Below are 15319 nucleotides of genomic sequence, written 5' to 3' on the forward strand. Positions count from 1 at the left end.
ACACACAGACTTTTATGGCCACAAAGGCCAAGTCGCACCTGCTGACGGTTGTGAATAGACTTGCAGACAGCACCAGGTGTGCCATTTCAACAGATTTCACAACTGGGCGTGCCTTTCATCTATCTATAGAGCTACGGCCAGGGGATGAAGCCTGCTCGGCAATTGTCCTAATTTAGCAAAAATCCCATTCGGCCGGTGGGCCGCCCTGCGCGGTCCGCGCGCGTTTGAGGAGCAATTATATCGGTTGCCCTTGGGCTGGCCCCAGCCCTGCAGGGAGTTGGGGCACGCTGCCTTTGTCCGCGGCGGGGAGGGATGGAAATGAGGCAGCAGGCAAAAAGGCGAGCGGCCGCCAGCGGGGAGCAGCCCTGCAGCCGCGGCACCTGGCCCAGGATTCATCAGTGGGAATCGTGCTGGTAGGTGCTACACAAATATGGCAAGGAAGAACAAAAATACACAATATCCGCGTGCTCACAAAGCACTGGCCGTGTCGTTCCTGCCATCTCATAGTAAATCTGATGATGACTTCGTAGCCACTATTGTATGATTTCTAACAAAGCTCGTTGTATCATTTTGGTATCGATCGATTATCTCCATCTCCCAAAGCCACATCGGGAAGATCAGAGACACTAAGGTTTGTTATTTAAGTGTGGTCTGATCGATTGTGCTCAATAAAAGAAAGACGCTGATCTCACGGGGAAGGTGGGATGAGATCAGATCAGGTCTTTGTAAGCCGGAGTCAGTATTCATTACCAGCAAATGGGGACTGTGTTTTATTCCAAACGCGGGCTCTCCGTGGCCATATGTGTGGTGGCACGTCCGAAGGATGGGTCTGAAATGCAGACATGATTTCAAGATTCCATTAGAAGCACTTTTCTCCTGCCTGGGCTTGGCCGATGTATATCAGATTTGCTCTAATTATGATCTCTGAAATGAGCCCTGATGAAAAAAAGTGGGATCTGAATTGCTCTCGTCGTATTTTTGTATATATGAATCATCCACCATTTGGAAAAAAGTCCAAACCCTTTCTCCTGCATTTTCAAACCGTCCTGATTACTCATAAAGATCACCACCAAAATTAACAGGGAAGAAGGAAAAGGATGAATGTACTTTAAACTCTGTCCAATGGACCGTGTCCAGGGGAGGGCTGCACTAAGCAGCCTCCTGCTCACAGCAGCAGCAGTGTGGGTGAGATCTGGGAAGTCTGGCACTGCCCTCAGTCCTCTCCCAACACTGACACTCCTGGGCAGGCAAGGCACTATTAATAAGTCATATTTTATTCAGTTTTGAAGGCCACAGCAGCTATAGGACACATACTGAGCACTGTAATGATGCACAACAATGCAGACCATGCCCTAAAACATCTTCCAATGTAAATATATCAGACAGACCAAATTGATTTACTTTTCATGACTATTCAGCCCTCGACTGTCCACAGGCACAACTCAATGCAACTGTGCTGAACTCTCATGAGAGGTGTCCAACTCCACAGGCTGCCACAGCTCTCTCCAGTCGCTTTTCAGTGAGCTTTCCTCCCGTCAGCACAAGAGGCGAGCACCAGTTTTAAAGGCATTTTATTTATTATATTATTATTATATATTATATTAATTTATTAAGCACCTCTTTAGATCTGCAGCTATTTCAAATCACTTCCCTGCTGCACTTATTCCAGCTGCTATGTGAAAGTTTGCACATTCCCTCTACTCGTCTTCTAAAAATACTTCATACCTCCACAGTCCTGCAAGTACAGATAATGCAGACATCTTAATTAACACTAACTCAGTGAATAACATAAACAACTCTGTAATTAAATGTCCTGACTTGATTCTCTCTCATTCATGCTATTAACAGTTTCACGTGACAAACAGTCCACATCTAAATCATGCTGGCAGAATAATATACATTTCAATTAGACCACTTTATTAAATCAAATTGTGCTGCTCAGTATGTCTGTGCAAGCTGCATGGCCTTCAGTGTAAACTGCACAAATGATGATAAAGTCTCTCATTAAAGCACTTCTGACTGCGGGGTTTCAAAGGAGCGTTACTGGAGGGAAAGTCCCACTCTTCACATTTTGGTGATATGGAATCAGAGACGACAGAGAAATCACTTGTGTTAGCCACCTTGGAGTCAAATGAGAAGAATTTGGCCTCTCAGGTCCTGCTCTAGAGGACAAAGTTTGATCTAATTAAGCAAGTACTATCCATAAAACAAACAAAGAAGCATGTGTTCCCGTAGAAACCCCCCATCACTCACCCCACCACTGCTGCTCAGCGTTCTGCTGAGAGCAAACAGACGTACGCAGCCTTACAGCTGGTCTATTGTCAGAACGACGTGTTAGCAAAAGGATTTACAGACATGTTTGCTTATGGAATAAAAGTCTGCATGTTCAGAAATGCAAGCATTTTCTCTGGTACAGGAGCTACACAGAGAAAGCTGTTCCCTGAAAGCTGTGCAGAACTCAGCAACATAGTTAGGATATCTGTCACTACGAAGCCGTGCTGCCTTCCCCAGAATATTAGGACAAACAGCTCTGAGAGCTCCAGTGAATACACAGCTGCCAGAATGTACAGCCAACAGCAACAGGCTGGCATAGCAGCTGCACTGTGGCCCTGAGCATCTCTTCAAAACAGTGGTAGAACAATGCCATGAAAAAGGAGAACCAGGCACATCTCCTTAGGCTTTGACTGAGAATTAACACCTGACTCCCGGAGACAATTACTGGCCCCAGTGCAGCTCACCAGATTTTTGCTAATGATGGATTACTTCAGATTTTACTTCGGATTTTAATTCCAAATTTACAGTGAGAATGATTTGAAAACTGTAGCAAGGTGAGTTGATGAAGGCAGGCAGACTTGCAGTTTTCTGTGCCCACGGACCCAGCAGGAGATGTTCTCTTGAAATCAGGGTGCTTTTATATTATTTTTTTGGTAGCTTGGGTGCTATGTTATTTTGGAACCACGTGAAGCTGAAGATGACACCCATCGTCTTGGGAAAAGCCTCATCATAAGCAAACTTCATGGAGTCTTCTAAAGGTATCTCTACAACTTCAATCAGCTCTCCTTCCTCAGGTTGGCCACCTCCTTCACTCGTTCTCATCTGGTCTGTTACTTCTGCATAAAACAACGTCTGCCTGGAACCTGTCACACCTACTCCAGACCTGGAAAAAAGCAGAGGAAATTTTAGACAAAAAACGATATCTAGAAACCTGAATCCTTCACTTGGGTCCCGACTCTCTGTCAGTGTCATTTAGAGCTTTCAAAAGCAATTTGTTAATATGGAAATGGAATACAACTTTCATGTCAAAACGTCATCGGTTTTGAATACAGTTGCATGTTAAATCATTCTGTCTTCAAATATATTCTGCGACTTCGGGGAAACGTTAGTGTGAGGGAAGATAAGAAACATTTTCTTAATTGGTGAACAGTTGTTCTACATACACTGAAATCAACAGAAGTTCTTTCAATTAATCTTGGTGAGAACAGGACTGCGCCATGACTCACACAGATCTACAAACAACAGAGTGAAGCTCCTCAGTGTATCTGCATGCTATTATTGCTACATTTGCTTACTTGTTTTTACACAAATATTTAGATTTTTTACTCTTAAGAAGATTAGGTCCATTCACAGCTGGAATCCTCTGTTCGTGGACTGGAGAAGTACAATAGAAAGGCAGCTTGAAAGTCTTTCTCTATCCTTCCTGAACTTTAGCCTTGACCCAAATGGACCACTGTAAGCTCACATGTATCTGAAGTAATTGTCTTCCCACTAAATTTGTTACAGTGGATTTAGTTGAGGATATTTTAGATTATATCATCTTTCTTCAGCCAGACCACTTGCTGTGCATTATACTTCTTATTTGTTAATCCTCTATTTCCTTGAGACTATTTCATTTAGATGTTTTTAAATAAGGGATTAGTACATAATCCACTCATTTAGTCCTTCCAAGAAAATATTCACATTGTAATTGCAATTTTGTCATTTCATATGATTACAGGCGACTTTTCAGATTGAAGCTGGATCCAGAGTTCACTGAAGCTATGTATCAGGACTTAGGCAAAGCTGAAAAATTAGCCTCTGTTTTGTTATATACACAGAGGATGCCAAGATTTGTAGCAGTGTTACAACCTTAGAGTGCATATCCATCCCTGCTCAGTCACTGGTCCAGCCAGTCTGCAAATAACCCGACATAAAGGACACCCTATAGCAGGAATCCATTAGCTATCTCAGCTTTCTAAGAACAGTGGCAATTATCTTGTTTGGACAATTAACGCTGATTATTGAAACTGGTTTCTTACATCAATATACACCTCCTTTTCTAAACACAGGAGTGAAAAAGTGTATTATTTTCCTAAGACCACTACAGACCACTCTTGACTTTGGGTAAGGCATTTCACCCCTGCGGAATCGTTCCTCCATCCCTACGAAGTGATAGAGATACTTAAGCATCTTTCACACTTTCAAGGACTCAGAATGAAGGCTGCTATGTGATTTCAGTCACTGCAATGATGAAACACTCCATTCTCTGTTCTTCCTTTTCTTTTTTTTCCTCTTTTCCTTCTTTTCTGCAGGAGGAAGCAGAAAGGATTTTTCCGAATCACCTAGAGCCAGGTTTGCTGCTCTCTCTGTACAGTGACACTTGTTCTGCAGTTGTTTCTGTAGGAGTATAATAAACGTGAAGAATGCTTAAGACTGCTTAAGATCCCCTCACCATTTAGCTGGGTGACTTTGGTGACTAAGCACACTGTGTTATTTATGCACACGTTCACTGACTTATTGCCTAACTCCATGCCCATTTCAGTGTCTTCATTAAGACACAGGAACATATGCAAGATATTGTAATTTATAAAAGCAGGTAATAGATATTTTCTCATCTTTTAATTTAATGTTTCTTTCTCCAAATGCTCTCACTCTGTCACTCGATCGTTCTCGCATGGAGCTATGTGCAATGCCCTTTACTAAATTAAACATTCTCCAGTATTGCCCACCACTTTCACATTTCCAGACTCTCAGGTATTCCTGTATTCTGCTTGTCCTTAGAAAACTGTAAAAATATCAGTGCTAATTGCAATCCATTTTTTAGTACCTTTGGTTTTTTATACAAATGAAAATTCTGCAGGTCTGTTGCTTCAAAGCCAACCCAAGCCTCCACCTGGATAAAGTAATAAAGTGCTTTAACATGTACCTTGGAAACTGTGTACACATTTCACTGATCTGTGGGCACAGGGAGGAAAAGAGGGGAGAGGCAGAAGGCAAGTGACTGCTAAAGAGGCTGCAATTTTGCTTTCAGGTGTGCTTTCAGGTTTATCTGTTACTAGAAATTTCTTATCCTTTCCCAGTTATTTTCTGAGCACTTTGTTCAAGGAACTTTGGTGTGCCTTTATTTGTGGTCATATTCCCTTTTCTCCTGCCTTCTTTCTCTATCCTCAGTCTGCAACATATGTTTTTCCTTTCTGTACTATTTCATGCTACAAATAAAATGCTTTTGGTCTAAAATGAGTTACCTATTAACAGATTACAACAACATTCATTAGCTTTGCATCTGTGAAAATCACAGGGGTCAGCACACCCGAACTGCCAGTGATGGGAAAACCACCCCCCTGACAAAGGTGTCTCCCCTTTTAACACAAGAGAGATGCAGTTTTGGGGGAGGGCAAGCAGGGTCTAAACTCACAGCATTGGCCCTTCAAGCTTCAGCCTCACTCTGTAGGTTTAGCCCCAAGCTGCTCAGACCAGGCATGGCATGGCTCATACTGACCCAGACCTATTACGCCTGGCCTGACCTAGCTCACTGTTCCAGATGGATTTTGATGCGTCTGCATGGTGCCTGATTCTCATTTACCAATGTGGGACAAATGCAAATGATCTATACAAACTGCAGCTATGGTTCCCTGGTCTCTTTCTCAGAAGGATATTCTGAGTTTATAGTTAGTTCAATTAGCAGCTACAAGGCTGACAAAGTCTCTGGCAAATCATTAGGGCTTAAGCTCACAAACTCTACCTTCAAGAGACAGACTTTTAAAAGACTCTCAGCACTAAACCTTAAGCATTGCTTCAGAGATGATTAGAAACCCCCAATGCCTTTGTCAACAGCAGGTCTAAGAATGTAAGCATGTCAAACTAAGGATACCAAAGCGGTATGGTTCTCATCATAACAATAACTTCAGCTTCAGTTGACTACATCAAAACAAGACTGCACACTGCTGTCCCACATTTCACTTCAACTAAATTGCCCAAACATTGTGTTCAAACCACGCTATTCCTTCAGACCTGTGAACAACACTTGGCATCAGAGCAGCAAAGACGCAGCTGCAGCATTACTGCAAAGTGCTTCTCCTACCCTCCCGCACAGGGGTGGCACAAGGCTGCAGCACAGAGACTGTCACTCCAAGCTGTTTCTGAAGCACGGCAACAGCAGCTCCCACAAAGCCTTTCTTTAGCTCTTCCCTTCTATCAAATGTATCAGGAAATACACAGCACATGAAAGCGAGCTCACAAAGCAGAACTTCTCACTCACCGAGTTCATAAGGTAACGTATTTGATTGATTGTACCAGCAGTTGGCTGGTAGAATCTTAATAAAAAAAAAAGAAAAAAGTTAAGTAGTTCCTAAAAGCTACAAATGAGATTGAGTCCACCTCGTGTGAGTGCCTGTGCTCAGCGATGGGGAGTTCTGCTTCAAACAGGTACACATATGCACACGTCAACATTTGTGAGCAGGTCAAAATCGAAAGCACACACTTAACATTAGCTCTCTCCTTTTCTCATGTCCAGGTGCTCCTCTACTCAAATCCATTTTTACATTCAATATTTCAATTTAAAGGAACAGACAAGCACCTGTGAGAATACAGACAGCATTTGATACCGTGCTCCTCTGTTGAAATGTGAGGAACAAGTAATTGAGATTAACTTATTAACTAACTTACTATCAACTAATTAACTTTCTAGTTAAACTCGGATTTCTGATAGATGGTAATTAATAGCTGACTCTCCCATCTTTCAGATTTTAATGATATATGAAGAAACATCACTGATCTGTTCATATTAGCACAGAAATTTGGATATACAGTGGATACGTAACTCACGTTTACAAATAAATGACAGAAATCTCAGCTATCCATGCTAAAATCAGGAACTACTCAGGCACACAAGATGTACACTGATGAACAGCGGCATGCAGCTCCTATTGTCACTTCTTAAGACCTTTGCACAATTCTGACTTTATAAGCAGCAGGTGCAGGAGAAAAGCAGAGAAGTAATTAACATAAAATTATATTACATTATGCCATCACCCAACAGGTGTACTGGCAGGTGATCTTTCTAATTATAATGCACTCCGACATTTTCGAGGCCGTTACTCTGTCTGCATAATGACCTGTGAATACAGACCACTTTTACCTCACTGCACACCGGCTAATAGCCACGGCACAGCAATTGGAACATCCAATATTAATTCTGTGAATACTCTCCTTTGTTGTATACTTCTGGAAAAGTTTCAAATGTAGAAAGATTAAAGCAAGTGCCATTATTAATATAGGTAAGCCCTTAAACTAATCCATCCGAGCGTTTTAGAGGGCTGAGAACCTGCAGGACCTATTGTACCCAATTTATATTCTCTCCAACCTCTGGGAGAAACTAAAGATGGAATAAGGGGGAAAGAAGTTGAATGAGAAGCTCTAAATAGCCTTTCTCCTGATGGGGTGACATATTACTGACGTTTATAAATATTTTTCACGACAACCAAACATTTCAAGAACTGGCAGAAAATATTACAAGATGCAATATTTATGACAACATGTTTAGTAACAACAAAGCATTTCTTTGCCTCAGTCTTGTAACGAAACAAGTCTCAAGGAAGATAGTATCTCAAGCTATGAAACTAACTAAAAGCTTAATTCCAAATGGGATTCAAACTGAAAGCTGCTGGGATTCAATGACAGAAAGAATAATAATAATCTAGTATATGAGAAAGGCTCGTTCCACCTTTGAAATCTTGCATTCAGGAAAACAAAGCGGGAAGAAATCCCACAGATTAACAGTTCCACTGACAACGGTTTTCAAGAAGCCCCAATTTTCACTCCCACTGCTGCTCTATGATCTTCATTTTGCTGTTGGTCTAAATGGTTCCAATGGGTGTAACCATTGCATCCATGCCATTTTCGACTGAGGCCATACACACAGCAGCCTAGAACTCAGCACACTACTACGTGTCAAAACATTCAGAATGGAAAATGGAGCCTGCAAGAGTGGATTAGCTGCTGATGGAACAGAAAACAAACTTGCTGTAATGGTGAAATGAGCCTACTTCTATTCCATTTCAACCCCTACTCTGAGTTCTCACCACATACTGTCCATGTCCCTCCCCTTCTCAATCCACAGAACTGTGTTCATCTCTCTAGCAAAAACTGCTTCTCCCTTTCCATTTGGTGCATCTTCTGCTCTCCATATTCTTCTGTCAGATGTGCCTTTATTCAAGTTAGGCAATTTCATTCTCATTACCATGATACCAGGTGACATGAAGCATACAAGACAACTCCTTCCTTTCAGACCAAAGCATGGATCACATAAGTCCTTGCTTGCGTGAAAGCCCTCTCACTGTGCATGGAATTCTGAGCTTTCATCTACAAACATATAGCAGGCTTAGTAATTCTGAATTATATTTCTATAAATATTTTTAATGCTTGCATCAAGGAAAGAGCCAACAGCTAACAGATTTGTAAAGAATGTGTCACATACAAACTATTTCAGCTGTAACAGGATAATGGGACTGGTGAACAGGAACAGCAGCAAAACCAATGTACCTTCAATTTATTAAAACTTCACTAATGTGACTAGTTTAGTAAGAAATCTGGAAATCACAATGCAGTAGGAAACTGAAGAAACTGAATTTGGTGCAAAACCAGTATGAACATGGCACTCACAAAGTGAACACCACTGTCAAATTAAAGGTACACCAAACAGGATTCTGCTGGTACTCCGTTTAACATAGTTCAATATTTTGTTTTAAGACTTTCATATTCAAGTACTGTGCTCCACTTCAGGCTCCACTTAAGAAAGATTCAGAACGGATGGAAAGAAGGCAGAGGACAGCAGAAAGAATGATCAGACATTGAGAAAGCATTGTCTGAAGAGAAAGGTAAAATCAATGAAGACAGCTTTGCATAGACAAAAATAAAATCAAGAGGAGACATGTTCAAGCAAATACACAGTAGGTACAGATGTATGTCATGTCTGCTGGGAAGAGGGTAATAAATCACAGCCTGGAAATGAAGAACAGGAAAATGAGACCAGATATCAGGAAAACCTTGCTTATAGTAAGGACACTTCAGACTGAATGCTTGGAAAGGCTGTGAAATGATGTCATTTTAGAGAAAGCACAGATGCATGCTTGTTAGAAATGACATAAATCCAGCTGAGCCTCTTCTTTGGAACAGGAGATCCTCCCCAAATTCCTTCCGATTCCATTTGTCAAGGCTTCTCTCTGAACTGCTGCAATGGATCAATTAATAATACAGAGCATCTATGACACGGATCGTTGGGATGACAAATAATAAAAGAATTGTATGACACAACCATTAATGGCATGCACGTACATTCATGTAACACTTATGTTAATCTCTTTATGTTAATGGTTGCAGCACAAAACAGCATAAACCATTTGGAAAAATCTGTTGCACTTAGAAAAAGCCCTGAAATTCTAGTACATAACATAGCTATTATAGAAAAAATATGCCCTTAGCAGAGCCTAGAGGGACCAATTATTTCTTGTCTTTGCATCAAATGCTCAAGGATCAAAGAGACACACCAGCCTGGCTAAAGGAAAAGTAACAGGACGCTGCCAACAGCAAGATCATAACATTTAGAATCAAATTTTAATACACAACACAGTAAGTTGAACAAAGAAACTGTAAAAATATCATCTTTGATGCTTCGGCCTTTTATATGAATCTGAAGAAGTCAGTACTATACAGGATCTTTTGACTCCAGCATGGATCTCCATGGGCAGAAAGCTGTGTCCACATACACAAAGCAAGGCTGGGGAATTAACACAGTAAGCAAGCATGCTTTGCTTAGTCTCAACACAGAAAACTCCCATTGCATATTCTCTTTGCAAGTCAGACTGCAATTAAAAACAAACAGAAAAACCTCACAACAACATGTAAATGAAAAAGACATTTAACAACCAAAAATATACAGCATTTTAGTGGGATGAGAACTGTTACTGAGACAAACTTCTACACTGACAACTACAGAAATTATACTCTACTCTTTCTAGTTTGTGGGTGTGCATACAAGTGTACACATCAGTATGGTACAGCCCACCAGTGTAACCCAGCATAGGAAATGCAGTAGGACAGTTTTTTTTCATCAATCTGGAAGGCACTGTTTCTTCCAGCAGAACATCCCTTGGTTTAGTGTCAAGGAGCTGTAGGAGGCAGCTCCTGTGATTCAACCACTCCCCTCAACAGAAGCACTGCTTCTTAATCCAGCAGGAAATAACATTTGCCAGGATTGACAGCTGTGGATTTGTATTCAATTCCCAAATTAAAAACCAACGACAAGGCCTGGTTCAATGGAGATGTCAAGCAAAATGAAGAAAAGAAAAAACTCGCAGCATTCTCTGTAAAATACAAACATACATACATTTTGGATACCAAATACTGGGAAGGAGATACAATGGGATTAGAGCAGAGTTTCCCCTGAGTTTTTCTCTTCTTTTTCTTGAAACAACTCACATTTTCTATTTTTCTTCTCAAATATTATTTTCTTCTTACACATTAGAATCTATTTCAATAGTCATTTAAAATGCTGCAACAAATGACACGTAAAAACCTTCACCATTAAATCATCAAAATCTTCACAGATGACATTAATTATCATTCCATTCAAAGATGCATTAATTATGCCCTAAATATAATGGCAAAAGTTCTCATGCTTCCACAAAGTCACATGAATAGAAAATCAGAGCCCACTGTGCGCAGCTTGTATCAGAATAGTAAGAAGCAGAAGTGGAAAAAGACTGACCCAGTAAAGCAGTGTAGCAAACTGCTCTTAGAAGCTCATTAACAGTTCTAACACATTGCTTACATACAGGAACAGGGAGCATTAATTCACACTTAAGCTACTTCAGAAATTGGTGACACAAGAAAACATGGTGGTTTACTTGCTGCTCTTTACCTGTAGGAAGTGATCTTCTTCAGGTTTGTAACAGGAACACGATAGCCACATTCTTCTAAGATCTCCTCACAGGCAATTTCTTCTAAAGAAAGCTGTGGCTTGTCTACGATGCCAGCACAGAGTTCATAAGTCACTCCTACCACTGCAGGTAAGGGATCCTCCAGGCGAGAGAAACTCTCCTTGTCCTGCTTCTGGAAGAGCTGAGGATGCTGCCTTTCTACTTCACACATGTAAACAGCTTAAAACAAACAAACAAATACATAAGGAAAAGAAACAAGAGGGTTCTTTGAGTTTATTCGTATTCAAAGGACAAAACATGCAGACTACTCAAATTTGGGGCAGAAAGTTATCATGAGAGCATGTGAAAGCAGCAAGTATCTGGTGTGCTAGCTATTAAAATAATGACACAGAGAAAATACAACTTTAGAGAGCAAAGGATCTCCTCCAACTTCTGTAAATTTATTCTTTGAGCTCTATTTGTGCCTTTATCATTTGGGATGAGGCCATGCACATTAAAAAGGAAATCTAGCTCATCCAAGAAGTCTACACCCCAGAAGCTCCTAACAGCTTCCCTTCGTTAAGCAATGTGGCTATCAGGATTTAATTTAAAGCCGCAGTTATTTTGCAGGAAAGTTGGGTTGCACATAATGTACCATGTGCACAATGATGAGTCTTTCAGCCTGTCAACTCAGCTGTTATTTAGAAAGGGTATGAAAAGCATGTATGTTTGTTTGGAAAAAAAAATCCCCTTTTGAACATATAGTTCCTTGCACAGATTCCTGTGCAGAGTTTGAAAAAGACTTCTTGAATTAATCTACAAACAGCTGCCACTGTAATGCACTCCTAAAGAAAGTGCCAGATTTTAGTCCTCATTTAAGCAAAACCTCTCACCGATGTCAACTGAAATTCTGCCCAAGTGAAAAGTGCAGGAATGGATGTAAACACAAAAAATCATTGTTGACAACTCCAGATCCTTATCACTAAGGTACCACAGCAACAACTTTTCAAGCACTTTCTAAACCCCAGAAATTGGTGCCTGAAATTCCACCAGGCTTCTTGTGACAACTCAGAAGGGTTGTACAAGAGATCAGCACTTTGTGGGTGTTGTTCAGATCGGTCTGGACAGAAACATGAGGTGCAGAAGTGTGCCCAAAATTCATCTTTGTCCAGAACTCAAGATACCCAAAGCCGTCTGTAGTAGGTACATTTAGGACCTTGAGATACAAGCATTTAAGGAAAAGCAGCCTTCATTTTTTGAGTTGATAGACACAAGTAGAGCTGTTTTCTTCTTACAACGCAGTAAGGAGGAGGAAACAAAATCCTTGAAGGTTGCTTACTGTTGTTAATACACAAACTTTTAAAAGCTATGAATTACCATAAAAATGACAACTACTTTCAGGATCTCTCTGAGATGAACCCAGTACTTTTAAGCTAGTGTTGCTTTGTGAGTATGGACGTATCCTTATCAGTACACACAAAATGGAGCAAAGCATACATTCCAATAAAGGGCTTAGGCACCAAACCAGGATATAGGTAAGAGTGTGGGAATGGAAATACGAAACTGTGATTACAGTAACTCTCTGTTGTAAGGCTGCTGAATCCCTGAAACCCCTTCTGTCATTCCAGCAGGCACCTGCCATCCTCCTTCTCCCCCAGCACAACTGGGCTCCATGTAGATCAAAGTTATATTCCTAGAAGGACCCAATCCAGCAGTCCTCTTCAGAGAAAAACTCTGGGATATGCCAACATGCTAGCACACTAGCAGCTTTTCTCTGTCAATAAGGAAGAAAACAAGCTGTACTAATCACTTCTTTCAAGAGTCCAAAAATCAGTATTCAATCAAGCATGGACTCACTACCACCAGGCTTGGAAAGGTTTGGACTGAATTTCTCTCTCATACAGAAGCAAAGCCTAGAAGATCAAGATGCCTTAGTACCAGGGACCAGAGTCCCTCAGGCCTCTCTTGAAGGTGGAGAACTGACTGCACAAGTGATGCACCCAAGGTCCTAAGGTAACAGATCAAACATCAGCCTGTGGTCTACTGGCTTAGGTGCACTCTTTGGATAGAAGCCTGAGACATTCCTCTTCCTCACTGCAGGCTGTTTGCTTACTGCAGAGGCATGAAGAATTCAGAGGGCAGAAACTAGAATACAGAGTTCCTCTTCCAGCAGTCGCTCACTCACTGGTGCTGTGTCCTATTGCTTCCTCATCTTCTGATGGCTTACATTACTTTGGTCAGAAACAGCCATTTCATTACCATCATGAAGCTTCCTCCATCCTTGACCTCTCACAGGCCAGTCAGATAAGCTGCTTAACCGTTAAAATCACAGAATTGCAGGGGTTGAAAGGGACCTATGTGAATCATCAAGTCCAACCCCCTGCTAGAAGCAGGTTCCCTACAGTAGGTTGCAAAATGATCTGTTTGCAGCCACATCAGACCTCTGCTAATGCTGCATAAGGAAATGTGGTGGGGATGTATGTACAAAGATGGACAACTGCCTTCAGAAACAGCACGGACTTAAATGGGAAAACCTGATCAGCACACCACACCCCAAGGCAAGGCAAGCACATATGTCATCCACCACACATGCAGGGGATGAGCCTGCTGCCTGAGCTGCAGCTGTTTGCTTGCAAGAAGAAAGCTGTATTATCATCTTCCGTGGGATCCTGAGAGAGGCAATGAGAAGCCTTCGCTTTAATTTCTGCTCGGAGAAACAGGCATCAACGCAGACAGTAACCAGCTGATGGAAATAAAATTACAGTGCTGTGAGTAACAGGGGGACATGGTTGCATTGACTGAGCTGCTACAAGGTGTTGAACTGATCACTGGCCCCCAAGGCCAGGTTTGACATCCCCATGGAGATGATACAATGGACATTACTAAGCATATATCTATGCCAGCTTCTGCTTACGATTGCCTCAAAGAGAGCAACAGCTACGTGAGTGATTTTACGCAGCTGGCAAATAAAAGGCACTGAACTACTAATAAACAGATAAACAAATTCCTTATAATAATCAATATAGTGCTTCCTGAGAAATAAACACTATTATTACAACAGTGTGGCACAAAACTGAGCCTGTCAATCACTGCTGGTAAGTAAGGACAGCATGACACCACCCCAGAAAGTTTCCAATGAAGTCTATCACAAACAATCTTGAAATGGTTTCTTAGCAACAGTCAGTGAAATATCTTGTGAATTTTTTAATTTAAGATTCAGCCAATATGCATTTCATTTTTAACTTCCAAAAACTAAATATTGCTTTGCATAAAAATAACTGATTCAAAAGCCAGAAAATACAGTATATTAACTTATATTCCTAATAATGTCCCATTACATGAAACTGTCATTGTATGGATGAAGCTGATTTTCTCATATTTTCAGTTTCCAAGTGTATAACACATAAAAAAACACAAGCTACTTTAAAAAAAAATAAGGACCATTGCAATTCTAAACAAAAGCTGGCAGCTAGGTAGGTCAAGAATCAGCTTCAAATAAGAGTAACTCATTGCACGAGCTGTTTGAAATGTCCCCAGAAGAGGACAAAGGCATTCCCAAAAGCAGGGTGTGAGGCTACCCTCATCATTCGTTTCATCTGTAATGGAAATTTCCTTGGTTAGAAATTCCAACTTGCTGAAAAGGGTGGGCTGCTGCACAAAGAACGGAATATAGAACAAAGATTTTATCACCACAGATGCACCAACTTTTAACTGCTAAATCCTTAAAAGCTTGCTTCGCTAGAGAGCAAAAGTGAATCTAAAAAAAGAGGATTACCTGGGCGGAACTGCTTCACCACTACAAAGCACTGCCGAGAAGTATTGAAGATCAGGATCGACACGCTAGGGAGAAGATAAAAAACACAAGATCAATGCTTTATGAAGGATACGTGCAGCACTATAAACTTACATCTTGTGAATTTCATTTTAGCTACATAAATACATAGAAGAATTATTAAACCACAGTACAAGATCCTTGACGAAGATCCATCAAGAGGCACAGATAATGGGTCATGTTCCCAAAGCCCAAATTAAGTCACTTTTGCCTTCCGTTGTGCAGATAATGCAATCTGCCAATCGATTCCTTCTTCCCAACAACAAGAAGACCCAACCTAGTAAAACATCTATTTGATAGCAACAAGTCAAAAATT

General features: G+C 41.0%; 1 protein-coding gene across 1 annotated transcript in view; it reads right to left on the reverse strand.

Annotated features, from left to right (window-relative positions):
* Positions 1–1554: 1554 nt before the first annotated feature.
* Positions 1555–15319, reverse strand: part of NUDT14 (nudix hydrolase 14) — a 50724-nt gene continuing 36959 nt past the window's right edge. The window contains exons 3-5 of the mRNA XM_042866486.1: positions 14947–15011; positions 11174–11411; positions 1555–3157 (exon numbers count right to left, since the gene is read on the reverse strand). Coding sequence (XP_042722420.1) covers positions 2917–3157; positions 11174–11411; positions 14947–15011 — 544 coding nt within the window. The 3' untranslated portion in view covers positions 1555–2916. The remainder of the gene's footprint in view (positions 3158–11173; positions 11412–14946; positions 15012–15319) is intronic.

The sequence above is a fragment of the Lagopus leucura genome, unplaced genomic scaffold (genome assembly GCF_019238085.1).
Source record: "Lagopus leucura isolate 7727_CA_CO unplaced genomic scaffold, USGS_WTPT01 Super-Scaffold_1, whole genome shotgun sequence".
Lineage (NCBI taxonomy): Eukaryota > Metazoa > Chordata > Aves > Galliformes > Phasianidae > Lagopus > Lagopus leucura.